General features: G+C 45.0%; 1 protein-coding gene across 1 annotated transcript; it reads right to left on the bottom strand.

Annotated features, from left to right (window-relative positions):
• Positions 1-2,156: 2,156 nt before the first annotated feature.
• LOC123406212 lies at positions 2,157-3,259 on the bottom strand. Its single transcript, XM_045099689.1, has 2 exons — positions 3,142-3,259; positions 2,157-2,778 (listed from the first exon to the last, which is right to left on the bottom strand). The coding sequence occupies exons 1-2, from the start codon at positions 3,244-3,246 to the stop codon at positions 2,374-2,376; spliced, it is 510 nt and encodes a 169-aa protein (XP_044955624.1). The 5' UTR covers positions 3,247-3,259; the 3' UTR covers positions 2,157-2,373.
• Positions 3,260-20,003: the final 16,744 nt, after the last annotated feature.

The raw sequence follows: 20,003 nt of genomic DNA, 5'->3' as shown, positions 1-20,003 counted from the left end.
GGATGTCAAGGCCCAAGCCGGCTTAGAGGATGTCGACTTAGGAGACCACTCCTATCAGGAGAAGGAAGCGGGTATAACCCGGATTCATTGTAACCTCGGGGTGTCTCAGGGACAGAGACAAGAGAGAAACCCTCGAGAGCTAGGTTAGCTATTCCCGCTCCTTTGTAAACGAGATCATCTTCATCAATAACACACAAGCAGGACGTAGGCTTTTACCTTCATCGGAGGGACCGAACCTGGGTAAACTTATGTAATTTGTTCCCGATCAACCCCATCCAAGCAACCACCTTGTTGCAAGGGCTCCCATACTTAGTCCTTTTACGACGACGTCTGTCGTGACAAAACCACGACACATCCTATGAAAAATGATGCACATTAGTCGCTTTGGAAAAAGTTGTCTTCATGTTTAGGTCCGTGGGATCATATTTGCTAACAAAATGAGGGCCAAATTTGGTACACAAGTGCAAATTTGATTGCATGATAGCATCCGAAGGGGAGTGTGGCATGTTTGTAATACGTTTGCTTCGGCCATTGCCCATATGGGTGAGTTTGTTCGGTCACACAACATGTTTTACCAAGAGAAAGACATACAAATGTTCAATTACAAGTTGCGTCATGAAAAGTACGGCTGGGAGAAAGAATTTGTCGTATTTAAAACATCTTCGCACAAATCATAAACAAAGGAGTCACCTCGGTCAGATCCATCGATGGCCAAATTGAACTACCGAACCAATCAGTCATTCTCGCGGACGCTAGTTCAAGCAAATTACCGCTCGTGCATATGGTGAAGAGAGTAGAAAGTTGTCAAGATTTACAACGTTCATCGATGGTCACACTTCAGATTTTTGTGTTGGAACTTATGTGTGTTTTAGTTTCTACAGTACTTTTGCCTCTTTTTGTGCTGGAACTCAACCATATAAACTTGTGCCTATGAATTTGTGATGAATTGATGGATGTTGCGTATGTAAAATAACATGTTATGTGATGTGCATTCCAACTTCAACACATGTATAAAATGTTTTTTTATGAAGGAACATAACACATTACCCTCGTTAAGGACATGTACTATAATGTTGTGACAAGTGTTCGAACAAGTGATAGCGACACTTATGATTTTTTAATTAAAATAGGGTTGCACCAGGGGTCAGATTTGAGCTTTTATCTTTTTGCCTTGCTGATGGATGAGTTCACAAAAGATATACAAGAAGATATCCCATGGTGTATGATATTTGCGGACGATGTGGTGCTAGTCGATGATAGTCGTACGGGGTCAACAAAAAGTTAGAGCTATGGAGACAAACCTTAGAATCGGAAGATTTTAGACTTAACAGAACTAAAACCGAGTACGTGAGGTGCGGTTTCAGTACTACTAGGCACGAGAAGGAGGAGGAGGTTAGTCTTGATGGGCAGGTGGTGCGCGAGAAGAACACATTTCAATATTTGGGGTTAATGCTGCAGAAGGATAGGGATATCGATGAAGATGTGAGCCATCAAATTAAAGTTGGATGGATGAAATGGCGCCAAGTTTCTCGCATTCTCTGTGACAAGAGAATGCCACAAAAGCTAAAAGGCAAATTCTTCAGGATGGCGGTTCGACCCGTGATGTTATATGACGCTGAGTGTTGGCTGACTAAAAGACGGCATGTGCAGCGGTTAGGGATGGCGGAGATGTGCATGTTGAAATGGATGTGTAGCCACATACAGAAGGATCAAGTCCGGAATGATAATATGTGAGATATAGTTGGGGTAGCGCCGATCAAATATAAGCTTGTCCAACATCGCCTAAGATGGTTTAGGCATATTCAGTGCAGGCCTTCGGAAGCACCAGTGCATAGCAGACGGATAAAGCATGCTGACAGTGTCAAAAAATGTCGGGATAGACCGAACTTAACATGGAAAGAGTCCGGAAAGAGATATCTTAAGGATTAGAGTATCGCTAGAGAACTAGTCATGAACAGGGATGTGTGGAACATTGCTTTCCATGTGATAGAACCATGAGTTAATCGCGAGATCTTATGGATTGCACATTTAGTCTATCCTAACTTATTTAGGAATAAAGGCTTTGTCATTGCAGTCGTTGTTGTTGTATGAAGAAACATATGGATGCATGCATGAAGACAAATATTTCTACTTCCTCAGTCTCACAATATAAGAAGTTTTTTATACTGGTGTTTCGGAACTTAAATTGTCTCGCAAAATCAAAATGGAACTCACTGCCGGCCGGTGTCCTAGCGACGAAGGACAAGAGTCAGACAAACCAACAAGCAAAGAGAAGGGACCCCTTCCAGCATCTACTCTAGTAGCTAGCTACATAGACCATGCATATATGCTTGCAGTTGCAGAGCGGTTCATGCGTACGTGCAGGTCGGAGCGTCATTCCTCGTGCGTTTTGCCGGCTGACACTCCGACGAGGTCTTGGTTGAGGAGCGCTCTCGTCTCCTGAGCTTCAGCGGCGATCCTCTCGCGTTCCTGGATCTCGGCCTGTGTCGGCAGAGGGGGGACGGAGGCAGTTCCGGCTGCCTTTGCCACATCGACGAGGCCTGGGTTGATGAGCATTGCCCGGGCCTCATCGTCAGTGGCGGCGACCCTGCGGTTGCGGACGACGCCGTGGGTCTGTGCTGCAGGGGGAGGGAGGCCGGCTGCCGGTGCCACTCCCAGGTCGTCAATGTTGATGACGGTCGTCGGGGCATCCCTGCCCTGTGCCGCGGGTGCTGGGGGCCAGTACCAGGCGAGGAGCAGCAAGACCAAGGAGCACACAGCGCCAACCCCGTTGGGTATCTGCATCACATACCACCGGCACTGAATGTTAAGCAGCAGCAGCAGCAGCAGCAAAATGTAGCTAGGTACTGACTGAACTGAATGGCTGAATGTGCAGCAACAGCAGCAGCAAAATGTAGCTAGGTACTGACTGAACTGAATGGCTGAATGTGCAGCAGCAGCAGCAGCAGCAGCAGCAAAATGTAGCTAGGTACTGACTGAACTGAATGGCTGAATGTGCAGCAGCAGCAGCAGCAAAATGTAGCTAGGTACTGACTGAACTGAATGGCTGAATGTGCAGCACCAGCAGCGGAGGCAAGGCCGAGCAGGGGGATCGGCTGAAATAGTAAATAGTACAAGAGGCAGAAGAAAGAAATGTCGCACCACCATGGCGTAGGCTGGATGGCCGTCTTCCTTGTTGCGCCCCCTCACACACCACGCGAAGCTATGCGGCATGGAGAAGCAGGACATGCCCCAGGGCGGAAGCATGGCTATGCTCCACTCATCCACCTGCAATGCAATGCAATCGATCCAACAAGGTTCAGTCTGCAGTTGAGCTGGTTGTTGAAAGATGAAAGAAAAGAGAGATGATGGAGCGAGCTGCTTATTGCGTACCAGGAGCGCGAAGGTGAGCAGCGGCGCGGCCGCGGACACCAAACCCGCAAAGGTGCACATGGACTTCAAGTCGTCGGCGTCGTTGTAGGGGATGAAGAAGGTCGTATAGACGTAGCCTGCAGCGACAATGATGGAGAGGAGAGCATGTTTCCGCTCCTCGGGTGTGCACAGCCAGAGGTAGGTGAAGAGACAGGCGGCCTGGACCAGGGCGCCCCATGCGTTGATGCGAAGCGGCTCGGCTTGGTCGTTGATGTGGCCGTAGTAGCACCATGCCAAGCCGCAGGCGAGCGCCGCCACGGTGGGCTCTGGCCGGCGGTCACCCTGGCCCAGCGTCCATTGGCGCCACCGTTTGACCATGCCCGGGCTGCATCGATCATGCATGCCACAACCAGAGGATGTCAGTCAGTACGTCAGAAATGCACGAGTGACTGAGGAGAATCAATCAAGGATGAATGGAATGGAATGGAATTGTTGCAAGTTGCAACATCTGCATTGCTTGGATCTGCTAGCTGCTCCATGCTGAACTAGAATTGGAGGGAGGGAAGGAGGGGGCATAGTACTTACATTGATAAGGCCGGAGCGATCACGGCGGTTGCCCAGCACAAGACATCCAGGAAGCCAACTTGTTGTTCCTCCATCTCTGCCCCAATCTGATGTAGTACCTACCAACAAGACAAGATCAAGCTCAAGCACCACAGCATCAATCAATAAGTCGTCGATCAATGTAAGTAATTAGTAACTGCAGGAAGGCAGCACGGAGATGCATCCCACACAATATACTCCACTCTATATGCAGGAGTAATAATTAATACAATTGCACAGTAATAATAATGAACCCAAGCAAAGCATGCAAGGGCAGTGCGCAGAGGATGAAGCAAGTGAAGACGAAGAATTAAAACTTGGTGCAGGGTACCCCGTGCGGTGCCCGAGCCGAGAGAGAAGAGACCAAGCGAAGCAATAATCCATCAGAATCCAATCCAATCCATGAATGAAGCAGCAAAATAAAATTCCACCGGCGCGCCCATGGGATGGCATGGTGCGAATGAGAATGAAATTAAAGGGACCCCGATCGACGAACAAATTAGTCAGGAGTAGCTAGCATCTCCGGCCGCGCAGCTAGCGCAAAGTAAAACAACCGAGGGCCACCGGCCGCTGCTCGCGTCGCGTCGCGCGCGTGCTCCCCCTCGACTCCTTGGATGCTGAGATGAATAAAAGCAAAGGGAAACCCATGGCCATGGGATGGAGGTACGGATGATGGTCGAACAGCACCTTCTACGCCGGGGCCGGCCGGCCGGATTCGTTCCACCGCCGGCGAGAAAGAGAAACCGAGACACGCACGCACGCACGCTGGATCGACGACGCCTAGCCTAGCCACGCCTAGTCCAGATTAGTCGGCCCGGCGCACGCGCGCGTGGGTGGGCACATTGAAGGGCCGGGGAGACGGGGCGGCGTCGGCGTCGGCGCGCGTGCGTACCTGCGGGTATGTATGTCCTCGTGGGGCGGAGGCGGCCGGAGGTGGATGGTGCTATGCTAGCCCTTGAGTGGCGTGGCCATGGCGAGGGATCCAGAAGCAGAAGCAGGAGCAGGGCCGGCGTGATGGAGGGGGAAAGGGAAGGGCAGGGAGCCAACTGTGAAGAGGCGACGGTGTTGCCTCTGCCTGTCTACTACATACACCGGGCGGGGCGGGGCGGGGCGGGGAGACGTGATCCGACGGCGTGGTGCGGTGCAACGGCTGGCTGGCTTCTCGTCTGACACCCGCAGGCGGGCGGTTACAGCTTTTTCGTTTTCGTTTTCATTTTCACCCTGCCAGCTCCCCGCGCCTAGCTTTAGCCGGTTGGGTAACAAGCTCCCGTAAAAAGCAAAGCTACTCGGTAAATAAATAAATAAGCGGGACTTGTTTACGCATCCATTTGTTTTTCTTGAGCGAAAAGAAAAAAAGAAGCCGCTTCTGAATGAGAAGGAAAGGAAAACTGTCGAGTCCTCTTTTCTGGATTCTGACGTGGGCTTGTTTTTGGAAATGGGCCTCTTCTCACTCGGGGTCTCGTCCGTTACAACCACATCATATATCGGGTTCATCTAAAAAAAAAGAAAAACATCATAGATCGGGTTTATCTTTTAAAAAAAAACATCACAGATCGGGTCTTTCGGGTGCAGCTTTTCGGTGTCCAGGCTCATCTGCGTCCGGTCAAAAAAAATCAAAAAAAATAATAAAAAGATTCAAAAAAATCTCGTGGTAGATAATTTCATGTGTGAGGTCCGTTTCAATTTATGAATCATTTGAACATCTGAGCAACAGTCAGCAAAAAAAAAACTGGTCAAAACGATGCATAAACAATAAACTGTTTTAGAGACCCCGACTTTGTCCTTTTTGCCGAGAGTTGTTCACATGTCCAAAAGTTTCAAGAATTGAAGCGAACCTCACACATCAAATTATCTGGCATCCGAAAAACATTTTAAATTTTTTTATTTATTTTGTACTCCCTCCGTCCGAAAATACTTGTCCGAGAAATGGATGTCATTTTTGTGACAAGTAATTCCGGACGGAGGGAGTATTTGTTTCAAAAAAATTATACTCCCTCCGTCTCAAAATAAATGTCTTAAGCTTAATACAATTTTATACTAGAGCTAGTACAAAGTTGAGACAATTATTTTGGGACGGAGGGAGTACAATGCAAGTGCAGATGAGTCTAGGATCATAAATGGATTTTCAGGGTCTCTCTCTTGATTCTCAAAAAAAAAGATAAGGTCACTCTCTTAATTACTAGTGGTGGTGGATCCATCCACAACAGCAGCTAGCCAGCCGCAAGTAATCCTCATTCAGACTTGTCACTTCTCATTATTATTTGCACATATATATTGTATATTGCTCCGAGTGCGGTATGGTCTACGCTGTTTCTGGCATTTATTTATAAATCATAAGTTGTTCTATAGAAATTTATTATCTGCATACCCTTTTCCCACTATTGCTCACCACTTTAGGCTCCCGGGGGTTGCCAAGTTTGACGGAAACCAGGGGATGATCGTCAGAGCTTACTGTTTTTGTCGTTTCGTGGGTTCTTGGGGTCTTACGAAAATTTACTTGTTTCGAAAAGCCTGGTGTGTGCTTACTCAAAAGTCGCCAAAACTCATGGTTGTAGCCAACTCGGTTATGTTCCATGGGTTGTTGCTCTCCGTTTTGGGGTCCCGGAGAGATTTTCATGTTTGAGCAATCTCGGGGAGCGCTCCTTGTGAGGTCGTCAAAAACTGGTAGTTCGGCCTGATTCTACCCGTTGCGTAGGCTATTGCTCTTCATTTTGAAGTCTTTGGAAAAATTCCATGTTTGTGAAAGGAGGTCACCAAACCTCACAGTTTGGGCCGATTTGGGCCCAATTCATGGATATTTTGCTCACCGTTTGTAGGTCGTGGGATGATTTTCACGTTTGCCATATAGGTTGTTAGTTTGCTTGCCATATATATTGTTATTGGTTTCCTACTGTGTTAGCTTGCTTGTGATATATGTTGTTCTCATCATAGATTGCAGAAGAGGTAATAACGTTGAAAAGACCTCGATGACGCCTAGAGGGGGGTGAATAAGCTATTTAAAAACTTTTTCGGATTTGGCTTAAACCTAATGCGGAAATAAACTAAGAGAATACTTGTCAAGCACAAATCCTAAATGCACTAGGCACTGCAACGTGTATCAACAACACGATCTATCAAGATGGACACAATACAGTTACTAATAAGCCCAAGTAAGTTACACAAGCTTACTTGAGCTATATCACACGACAAGTAGGTGAACGACACAAGATACTAGATCACACTATAGCACACGATATATCAAAAGCTGCAAGTATGAACTTGTGGATATAGAGGGTATGCTTGAATGATTAATCTTGTACAAGAAATAGCCAACACAATATAATGAGCACAAGCAATATGCAATGTATGTATGCTCAAGTAACACAAGTAAACCACAAGTAAGGAGTTAGGGTTAAGTATAACCAAGGTCAATGAGACGAAGATGTATCCCGATGTTCACTTCCTTGGAGGGAAGCTAGTCACCGTTAGAGAGGTGGATGTTACCACGAAGGCACACCAACGCCACGAAGGCTCACCATATTCTCCCTTTGAGATAACACCACGAAGGCGTTTCTCAACCACTAGTGGTAAGCCTTTGAGATGGCTTCCAAACCCTCACAAACTTTTCCGGGGGAAATCACACAGATTGATTCCTCTCCGAAGAACTCCTACCGCCTAGGAGTCTCCAACCTCCAAGAGTAACAAGATCACGGGGAATGCTCAAAACTTGCTCAAATCTCAAATAGCTTCGGTTGAGAGGAGGAGAGGGAAACGATCTATCTTTTGATTGGAACAACTCTCAAAGGGGCTCACAAATGCTCTTGGGATCTAAGATTTGGTGTGAGCAAATGTGTGTGAGGTAGAACTGTGTTCTTATGAGGATAAGGCTGTGTTGGGCACCCTCTCACGAAGTGGAGGGGGTATATATAGTGGGGAGAGTAAAACAGTGGAGATGTAGTTTGAGCAAGTTCATCACAAAACCTGTGATCCCCTCTTAATAGTGTGGGATCCCTAAGGACTCAAGAATCATAAAAGGGTACTGATGATCCATACTTGAGTGTATACTTTTATTCGCTGATCATCACTCCGCACCACTAACATCAAAGGAACTGATACCTTTGAGTTAACCCTTTCACTTGAGCTTGATGTTGTTGTTCCTTCTTGGCTCAAGTTGAAAGCAAGACATGATGAAGTCTTCAAGTAGCTCTCCCATACACAATGTGAAAAGCCTAGCTTATGTATTCATCTTCATTTGTCCACCATGTGAACATCCACAAGAATCAAGCATGTAGTGCTCAGGAATGCTTATCTTGATCTTGTCCTTGTTAGCACATGAGCTTGTCCTTATCAACACATGATCATTAACAATAGTTTCAATGATATATTCGTATTGATCCACTTGAACTTGCACACCACAATCTTGATGACGATCACCACTTGACGTCATCCTTCATGGGTTGTATAAGATCTTCCTTTTGACGCAAGCCCATGGAAGCACACCTAACCCCCACATAGGACTCTCACAAAGACCATGGGTTAGTACACAAACACGTAATGGACAATGCTTACCATACCATGGGATCACTTGATCCCTCTCGGTACATCTATACGCTTTGTGTGTTGATCGTCTTGATTTACTCTTTGTCTGAGATCTTGATCAACCTAGTGTCTCTATGACCATTCTTTGGATAATACCTTGAATACCATCTTGGTCATCATATAAACTCCTTGAACCCAACAGATGGACTTCAACAAGTGCCTATGGACAAATCCTATAAATATAACTTAAGGCAACCATTAGTCCATAGGAATTGTCATCAATTACCAAAACCACATATGGAGATATATGCTCTAACAATCTCCCCCATTTTGGTAATTGAAGACAACCACTTCAAGAGAGTTTATATAAGGAAATAAGCATAACTAAGCGCACACATACAAGGTAATAATGCATGCGTGCAAGATGTAAGTGCTTACGCAATAAAAGCAAAACCCTCTAAACATATCCAAAATAAACTCTCTAAACTTCTCCCCCATTGGCATCGATTGCCAAAATGGATGAAAAGTTTAGAAAGCCAATATAGTAGGTGGTCCTCCAAAAAGTGTGTATTTCTCAACAAATGAGTGCAGAGGAATACACAAATACAATGATAAGTAGTTGGAGGAAAACAAACTATATTGAGGACCCAAAGATTACAAATAAAAGGATCGTATGCCACAAAGACATACAAAAATGGAGGCAAGCAATCAAAAGATTCCAGATGGAACAAACAATCATATGGTCCTTCGAACCACATGAATAAAAGATATTATGATAAAGGCAACAGAGTGTTTTATCAAAAACTAGAGAAGCTCCCCATGATTTGTGCACTAATACGAGATTTTTGTATTTGATACAGGTGCACAAAATAGGATCGTTGCTCCCCCAAAATTTATAAAAACACACAACGAGTGCAAGAAGATAGATGAGACAATAAGCATATCAATTGCACAAAACAAATGGTTGAGCAACATGTAAAAGAAGCAACTTAAGAATAGGCTCAACCAAAGTAAGGTGTGTGAGTCATGGCAAAGCACTTGAGAAGACTAAGATAAGGATGAGCATTACTCATCAACATAGTCTTGATGAAATGAGATACAAAGTGCAAGACATATCATTCCCACACACACATACTAGAAAATGGGTTCACAAGCTTACTAATAAACAAAATAAGAACCAACGCTTGTGACAACCCATTGTGAAGATAGGAAGTAAGAACCTTGTCAAGAGGAGGGATACTAATTGAAATGGCAAAACCCTCATCAAGACAAGCATGAGGAAAAATAATATTCACGGCCCAAGAGTGCATCAAGATGTAGGAAAATAAGATACGCACTCAAAACAAATCCTTTCACGAAGCCACCAAGAACTAAAAAAGGAAATGCAACGATGGACGTGAAAGAACAGAGGATATCAATTAGAGATGTAACTTCTCTCATGTGTAAAAGATTCTAAGTAGAAGACAATCATGATGATATATATCCACAAAGAAGGATGTACACACGAAATGGTTACAAGAAGGAACAAACTAGATATCCAAAAGGAAGTCATCAATATATCAATGAGATCTTTTGCTTGGAAGCATAGCACATGGCCTAATATTTTCTTATTGTATAATATGAACTTCCAACATACGAACATCAAAGACATCCCAACTAGTAGTAAGACATCATCGTTCGGATGCTTTGAGAAAGCAAACAAGTACTACAAGAACGAATCAAGAGATTCATGCCATGATGCAACCTGGAAAAGAAAAAGACAGGTTGGGGCCTTTGCAAGAAAAGAATGCATGAAGTGGATACTTGTTACCGAGACAACATTGGATTGATGTAGTAGATAGTTGTTCTTTGATCATCCTAACTTGGCTCCAATAATCACATGGTCTCAACACCTTCCTTATAGGTGAGCCGAGCATCCAATGCATCTCCAGTTGTTCCTCGAACAGCAAAAGAAACAAAATGGTGCCCAAACTCATTGGGACCAAAGAGTTAGAAAACCAGCAATACATAGGACAAACTCCACATACATATGTGCATATAGATATGAATTTGAATTTCATGCACACTTTAGCCAATTTATGACAAGGTGGAGTTTCCCCTATATATATTGGGTCAAAGAAGGAAAGCAAGCAAACGAAGTTGTATATAGTAGATATGCATGCTCAAGACTCTCAAGAATCAACTTAACACAAATTTGATAAGTCACCAAAAGACAAGGTATCAAGTGATAATAAGATCCTATTCAAAAAAGGAACTATCACTTGAAGGATATGAATTAAAAGATACCTCAAGGAATGAGATATCCATTGACACATGCCAAATAAAAGGAAACAACAAACCAATTGAAGGAAAACAAACATGAGGTATCTAATTTCCAAAAGAGAGCTAGGTTCCAACAAACCAAACCCTCGACAAATTTTCATGATGGCACAAAGCATCATAAAGAGCAAGACTTGCCTCCCATCAACACACACTTGATGGGGATCAAAAGATTTTATGATGGGTGAATAAAGAGAGTGTTCTAAAGAAAATAGGATAGCTCCCCCAAGGGACGTGCATTATATAGAATTTGCATTTAAATACAAAATGCACACGATGGGATCATCACTTTCTCTATATCTATAAAAACACTAGACATGTTAAAATAGATCCATAAGAGGCAAGGAAGACAAACGAAACACAAAATCCAATGTAAAGACGATTAGCAATTCCTATCACATGATGGGAATACCAATTGTCAAGGACAAGAAGTATTTTGGAAGTGATACTCATTGGTAAATCGCAAATATATCCAAGATCATCTTTACCCATAAAACGCAAGCAAATGACACTTGTAGAGATAACATGCCACCTAGGAACAAGATAATTTACAATATCAACACTAAGTGGCAACACCTCAAATGTACACATTTTCTAGGTTTACAATATGCACATAGCATATTACTCCCCCATAATGTGATAAACCAACAATATTAACAAGTGGCAAATTAAAACCAACAAGAGATACTTAATGGACCATATAGAATTTGAATTTCTCATGAGTAAGACATACCACATAGAAACTAGATAATCTTGAAATATCAAAACTAAGTGGTATTCCTCATGTATACACATTTATAGGATTGTGAGGTGTGCAAAGCACATCACTCCCCCACAATGGGATAATCCATTAATCTCTCACAAGAGCCAACAAAAATACAAGCAAGATGCAAAAAGGCTCAATAAAAGACTCACATGTACATGATATGCAAACCAACATACACATACTCGATTAATCAAGATAAGCAAGTTGGAAGCACAACATATACAAACGCATGCAAGGTACAAAACCACAACATGCAAAGGGGCAAGCACCTAACAATGTAAACAGTTTAAGTATAAGTTACCGTAAGGAGGCACATTGGATATAAGATAGAAACTAGATAATCCAAATGACTTGGCTTGAGATAATATGAATGATGAAGACCCCTTAATTCTTCATTATGTATCCAAGTCTCTAATGTCCTTCATAGTCACCTATTGATCAAGTTTGAGCTTGTTGGTCCCCAACTACGTTGGGTCCTAAGAGGTTAATCACAATAGGCTTGGCAACCCAAATGGTTCTTTTCTTGACACCATTTTGAGTACCAACAAACTTGGCAAACACATTGCCAACCTTATCCTTCCCAAGGGAATAGATATCATCAATAGTGATTGGGTTGGATAAGTTACCTCTTGTGCAAGACGAAGCGACATGACCCTTCTCACGACATAAGTAGCAACATCTACCCTTTGCTTTCTTCCCAGTTGATTTCTCACCTAGGGGAGTGTTGGCTTGGGTCTTATTGGGAAGAGGCCTTCCTTCAACTTGTAGCTGAATATGTGATTGAGTTTGTGGCCGCTTCCCTTGTTGCTTGTGACTTTGAGACTTCGTCTTCAGAGGGCAAGATCTAACATGGTGCCTTTAACTTTGCACTTGAAGCAAATGATTTTGGCCGAATTCTTGACTTGTTCTAGGCCCCTCTTGTTCTTGTTTGAGTTTACTCCAACATCATTTTTGTCATTCGGAGATGTTTGCTCACACGGGACGTTGTTGAGTGTGGACATCCCTTCATGACACTGTTCCAAGTCTTTCTTCAAAGAAGTGACTTGGGCCTTGAGCTCTTCGATTTCCTCTTCACGGTTAGTATCAATGCAAGTACTAGAGGAAGTGTAAGCTTCAATGTTAGAGCAACAAGGCAAGGAAAGTAATTCATCACATGAGGTAGCAACATTATGAGTTGACGAATTACGAGGACTAGCACATGGAAATATAGTACTTTGACTAGAAGTAGTGCCATTGTCCACATGAGGCTCACTTGATGTTACCTTGGTGATGATAGCCTCATGAGATAACTTTTGCACATTATAGGATGTTAGAAGATCGGCATGAGAGCTTGTGAGCATTACATGGTTTTCTTCCAACTTCCCATAATTGCTAGTTAGTAAATCAAGTTGAGCACGTAGCTCAATATTCTCCTTCAATGTTGATACTTAAAATGAGGTAGAGTTAGATGTACAAGTATCATCAACAATATGAGAGGAGTAAGTAGCAAATAGAGACTTCTCATGAGTATATTGAAGCTCCTCATAGATCTTAGAGGTTTTGATGAGCTCTCCCTTGACATTATTGCATTCAAGGAGAAGGACCTCAAAATCCTTTTTAAGTTTATCAGGAGCAACTTCAATCTCTCCTTTTGAAGATCTTAAGTCTCTACATGCTTGATGACTCTTCTCAAGTTCATGTTCAAGTTGTTCACTTTTAGCTTGTTCATGATTAAGTGAATCATTACAATTTTCAAAGTAAGCAAGAACATCTTGGAATCTTTGAAGAGCGTTATTTTTAGCTTTATGAAGAATTTTACTGATCACATAGATATTTTCAGTCAAGTCATCATCATCATCCTCATCGCAAATATCATCGTTATTGCACAGGGAAGATGATACCTCATTATTACCTCTTGCCATGAGGCACATGTGAACTGGAGGAGTTGATGATGATTCTTTCGGTGAATTAGATTCTTCATTAGTCAAAAGTACTTCATATTTCTTGATTTCCCCTAAATGATTAGTCATAGGTCAACTAGGGAGAAACAAGATATTTTGATCAAGAGGACACGGGAAAGCAGGCATATCACCACAGACATTTGTCGAGGGATCTTTAGGTGAAATGCATGACCTATCAGCACAATAATTTACACTATGTGTGGTGCTAGATATGCTCGTGTCCATAGAGGCTATGACATTTTCATCAACATATATTTCTTCACTCACCATGTCATTACCTTGTGAGATTGAAGATGCTGAGGTGTGCAAGCAATCGGATATGGAAGTAGTGGTGGACTCTTTAAGATCGAAAAGAGTGAAGAGCTCATGCACCAACTCCTTCATCATAATACCGTCTTCATCAAGATTGGACCCACCATATATATCTTCAAGTTTAGTCCAAACTTCATGAGCTGACTTGCAAGTCGAGATAGACTTAAACACTTCAGGACTTATGATTCGATGAATGGCAAGAAAAGCCTCACAATCAAGATACATTTCATTAGTAGACGAAGATGCATCATCCTTTTTGTCGGCAATCCCTACAAGAACAATTCGTAAAGTATTTGGGCCCATGGCCCGAAAGTGATGAAGCATATGAATTCTCCATAGGGTATAATTTGTGCCATCAAAGTCAAAGGTGTCATTGTGCACTAATCCAATAGTCGACATCGGTACTCTCTAGGTCGTGAAACCTAATTAAAAAGAGACCTTGCTCTGATACCAATTGAAAAGACCTCGATGACGCCTAGAGGGGGGTGAATAGGCTATTTAAAAACTTCTTCGGATTTGGCTTAAACCTAATGCGGAAATAAACTAATAGGATACTTGTCAAGCACAAATCCTAAATGCACTAGGCACTGCAACGTGTATCAACAACACGATCTACCAAGATGGACACAATACAGTTACTAACAAGCCCAAGTAAGTTACACCAACTTACTTGAGCTATATCACACGACAAGTAGGTGAACGACACAAGATACTAGATCACACTATAGCACACGATATATCAAAAGCTGCAAGTGTGAACTTGTGGATATAGAGGGTATGCTTGAATGATTAATCTTGTACAAGAAATAGCCAACACAATATAATGAGCACAAGCAATATGCAATGTATGTATGCTCAAGTGACACAAGTAAACCACAAGTAAGGAGTTAGGGTTAAGGATAACCAAGGTCACTGAGACGAAGATGTATCCCAATGTTCACTTCCTTGGAGGGAAGCTAGTCACCGTTAGAGAGGTGGATGTTACCACGAAGGCACACCAACGCCACGAAGGCTCACCCTATTCTCCCTTTGAGATAACACCACGAAGGCGTTTCTCAACCACTAGTGGTAAGCCTTTGAGGTGGCTTCCAAACCCTCACAAACTTTTCCGGGGAAATCACACAGATTGATTCCTCTCCGAAGAACTCCTACCGCCTAGGAGTCTCCAACCTCCAAGAGTAACAAGATCACGGGGAATGCTCAAAACTTGCTGAAATCTCAAATAGCTTGGGTTGAGAGGAGGAGAGGGAGACGATCTATCTTTTGATTGGAACAACTCTCAAAGGGGCTCACAAATGCTCTTGGGATCTAAGATTTGGTGTGAGCAAATGTGTGTGAGGTAGAAATGTGTTTTATGAGGATAAGGCTGTGTTGGGCACCCTCTCACGAAGTGGGAGGGGGGTATTTATAGTGGGGAGAGTAAAACAGCCGTTGGGGACTGTGACATCCTCGACTTTTGCTACAGTAATTATTGTAATTAAGCTACATTGATTAACCGCTAATGATGCCACGTCATCGAATTTCCCATCTCAGACCCGCGTTGATTCGAGTTTTGTCCGGATTCAAAATTTGAAAACAAACGAAAAGTACTTTATAAGTTCATTACAAATATTAAAAGAATATGTGTATGAAAGAGAGAATTAAAAGCATGTATAATAAATTGAAAAAGAAAGTATTTAAAAATAAAAATCAATTACTAAAATAAATAATGAAAGAAAGAAATACTAGAAAAGGGAAAAAGAAAACAAAATAAAACAAAACAAAGCAACAAAAAAAAAGCAACCCCCACCCCCTAGCCGAGCTGGGCCAAAGGGCCCAGCTGGCCAGCCCACCTCGCCCCACCGGCCCATCCACCCAAACCCTAGAGCCCCTCCAGGCGCCGCCACCCCCCCTCGCTACTCCCTCCCCTTCCCAGCGCCGCCAGCGCCCCCCCACTCCCTCGTCTCGGTCCCCCCACCCCCACCGACAACCCCCCACGAGAGGACCCTCCTCTCCTCCCGTGACACTCTCCCTCCCCCACAACCCCCCTCCCCTGCCGAGCCCCCATCTCCCTCCCACGACGCCAGACCGCCCCACTCCCCCAGATCCCTCCTCCACCTCGCCCTCCCCTGCTACTCCTCCCACCGGCGACCGCCCCCAGCGCCGGCTCGCCCCCCTCCCACCTCGGCTCCCCTCCCTGGCCGGCGGCCTCTCCTCCTCCCGCCGACAGCCCCCCTCATGGCCTCCCCTGCTTCCCTGTCCGGCGAGCCCCCTCCCTGGCCGGCGCGCCACCTCCTCCCGCCAGCGAGCCCCTCGGCCTCCTTCTTCCCGCGGCGAGCCCCGGCCCCCGTCGGCCTTCTCCCGCTCGGTCCAGGAGGGACCGGGCAGGGAGACGTCATCACCTCGCCGGATCCGGCCGGCTCCCCCTCGCCGGCACGTCACCATCATCATCACCGTCCCCTTCACCACCGGAACCACGCCGTATCCTCCGCCCCTTCCCGCGAACTCCGGCTTCACCGGCCCGTCTCGTCACCGTCGGTGAGCCCCTCCTCGGGCTCCTCCCACCATGTCGATCTCCTCACCGCCCCAGTTCCGTTCCGGCAAACGGGGCCTCGATCCGTCGACGGTAGACTCCGGTAGGAAGGTTTGAATATTTGGTTCCTCTAGGTTGAGTTGGAGCACAGAGAGTTCTCTGTCTCTCTGTTAGCAGAGAGGGAGATGAGTTTTGAGAAAAAATGAATAAAAATAAATGATGTATTAGATGCGTATGTATGTATGTATGTATGTATGAGATGTGATGTATGTATTTGCGTATATGGATATTTAGAGGAATACGGTATTTGCACGGTTAGGTATCTAATAAAAAAGGATGAGTAAATGGCCTTGGGTCACTTACCGGTGGGGCCAACGCACCCGCTGTCTATGACAGGGAGGCCCCACGCGATAGTTAATATAAATAATAAAAAAATAATGTTTTATTAAATAAATAAATAGATATAATAATTAATTAATGAGTTAATGAATTAGTTAAATAGATATATTAGTTAAATTAATTAATTAGAATAATGAGAGAATGCCACGTGGGTCCCTCATTAAATTAATCTGATAAATCAATATTTAATTTTAAATAAAACTTGTGCCTATGACGTTCGGGACCCGCTGGTCAGTTGACCGGTCAAATGTTGATGTCAGCCTGACATCGCGATGATGTCATAATGGGATTTTATTAAATCTTTTAAATCTGTTTTTAATTCCTAAATAATTAATAAAACTTTGAAAATTAATATTAAATAATCCGTAAGTCAGATCGAATTATTTTCAGCAAAGCGAGACGAACCCGGATACACGGCCCGTTCGTCTGTCGCGCGTCCCTAGCATAGCAAACTTGGAACGTTTCCATCGTTTCGAGTATAACCGGTAGTAGCCCGAGACCCGGAAAATATCGTGAGATATTCTTCCGACCCGTCTATGACGGATGTTGCTGCGTTAGTTCATGTCTAGCCTGCATCTTTCCATGTCATGCCTTGTGTTGCATCGGTGCTATTATTTATTGTTTCTTCCCCCTCTTCTTACCGGTAGACCCCGAGACTGACGCTGCTGCCGGGTACATCTATGACCCTGCCGATCAGTCCTTTGCCGCAGAGCAGCAAGGCAAGCAAACCCCCCTTGATCATTCCTATATCGCCTATGTCTTTCTTCCTACTGCTTGCATTAGTATTTTGCTACTGTTGTAGTTAGCTCCTATATCTGATGCATAGCCTGTTTTTGATGAACTGCTACTTTCAGTCTTGTACCTTTAATATGCCTAGTATAGGTGGAGCAGTCATCCCCTCTGACCCCGTAGATCAGTTGCCCCGCTTGTTTTTTCAAGTCTCGATCTCTGATCGACGAGCCAGCCCCGACACAGCACATTCACCCCCCTTCATTGTACGGCGCTACAGAGATACTATCGGGTACCGAGGGTGACACCTCGCTAAGTACTCCTGATGATATCTCTATAGTATAGCTAGTCGGTCGTGGTTATCGAGGGTGATTCCTCTTTCACCATTCCCGATGACGCCTCTGTCGTGCAACCCCTCAAGTGTGGGACCCCCGAGGGTGATTCCTCTAAGCCCACCTTGACGGGTACATCGTTCGGAATCCAATGAGGGTGATACCTCGGATTCCCCCCGATGTTACAACCACACAGTTACTCGACCATGTTACTGGGATCATTGGTGATTAGTTGTAAGACGGGTGGATTCCCGTGAGACTGTGTTGATGGCCTAATTAAAATGCTAATGGATTTGGGTATTTGATCTGGGTTGGTCGGAGACCTTTTCGCACTAACCGGCTACGCGGGAAGAATTATGGGTACTCGCCGTCGCGGTATCAGTCGAAGCTTTTCAGATGCCAGCAATGTAGCGGCGCGCGCCCGAGTGGTCCCGAGATGCATCGCGCTTGTGATTAAGGGATGCTAGGACTGACGTCGGCCGCCCACGCCACGTGCAGGAGCGTGAAGGGGAACTGGGCCCACGAACCCTTTGTGCTTAGGATTTAGACCGGCGGGCTGGCCTCTCTGATTAGTCTTAGGTGGGGCTGCGACGTGTCGATATTCCGAGGCCGGGCAGGACCCAGAAAAGTATGTCCGGCCAGAGTGTTATCGAGCGTGACGGGACATGTGGTGCACCCCTGCAGGGATGAAAATTAACTATTCGGATAGCCGTGTCCACGGTTACAGGACGACTTGGAGTTGTGCCCCGATCTTTTACAACTACAATTGTTACTTAACTGGAATTAGTTTGCCTCGGGATTGCTTCCTCGCAGGGAGTCGAGGGAGGATCCTTAGGCGTGACCTCACTTTAATATTGCTGCAACAATATGACTATTAATGTGTTACCCCTGTTCTACTCTCGTCTATTGCTGCAAGACCCTGAAGATGCTAGTCTTCGATAGGACTAGGCCTTCTCTCTCTATTCTCGCATTGCTGCAGTCAGTCCACATATAACCCCCCTTCTTTGATACTGATGCATATTTAGAATAGTTTTGATGTAAGACTTGCGAGTACCTTGGATGAGTACTCACCGCTGCTTTGCTCCCCCTTGTCCCCTTGATCCGTTTGCTGTGACCAGATGATGAAGCCCAGGAGATGGAGGTCCCCGCCGCCGACGACTGCTACCCCGACGATGCCTACTACTACGTGGAGGCCGCTGATGATCAGGAGTAGTTAGGAGGTTCCCAGGCAGGAGGCCTCGCCTCGTTCGATCGTTGTATCTTTTGTGCTAGCCTTCTCTAAGGCACCCCATGTTGTTTTATGTTTGTACTCAGATATTTGTTGCTTCCACTGACTCGTGTGTTTATCGAGCTTTCGTATTCTAGCCCTCGAGGCCCCTGGCTTGTAATATGATGCTGATGTTATTTTCATTTGTGTCTAGAGTTGTGATGTGATATCTTCCCGTGAGTCCTTGGGTTTGGTCGTACGCATTTGCGTGTATGTTTAGCGTACGATTAAGCCGAGGGCGTCACAAGTTGGTATCAGAGCCAACTGCCTGTAGGTAGCCCCCTTTCCAACTCCTTGGCCGAAGTTGAGTCTAGTGTTTGAAAAACTTTACTAACACTCATGTTGTGGCTTACGGGCCCACATCTCAATTGGGTGGTATTAGTATCTTTTACTCCTTTCCTATACTCTGGGCTCTACTTTCTCTTCTCTTTCGGGTCAAAGATTTTACTAACTCTAACATTAGGTTCTCGAATCACATCGATCCGGAGCGCTGGACTATCTACTCTTTTTCTCCTGAATATGTATTACACACACTGTCATTGACATCCGTCAATCTTATTTTCAGATGCGTCCTGCAAGACAGCACGTGCGCCTGACACAGGCCACTGAGACGACTGGGTTCCCGGCCATTTTGGTCGATCTCCTGACCAGGCTGGGATATCGCTGGTACCCCGAGTACACTGTGTTCGAGGATTTCCCCGAGTACAACCAGTACCAGTACCAGGCTGAGGTTCGCATCTTCGACCAGAGGGGCGGCGAGACCCTCGAGCACCACGTGTTCTGTGGTATTGGAGTGTCGGTTGAGATGGCCGTCCATGATGCGGCCTACATCGCCATCACCCGTCTCCGTGGAGCGTACCCTCACCTGGAGGAGAGCCCTTTCAGATACATCCCGCATACTCCTGCTGGGGATGAGACTGGATCTGATCTCACTGCCTACGCTTCTGACGTTCGG

This window comes from Hordeum vulgare, chromosome 6H (genome assembly GCF_904849725.1).
Source record: "Hordeum vulgare subsp. vulgare chromosome 6H, MorexV3_pseudomolecules_assembly, whole genome shotgun sequence".
Lineage (NCBI taxonomy): Eukaryota > Viridiplantae > Streptophyta > Magnoliopsida > Poales > Poaceae > Hordeum > Hordeum vulgare.
The sequence above is the reverse complement of the archived record's forward strand: the minus strand, read 5'-3'. Positions and strand labels throughout refer to the sequence as shown.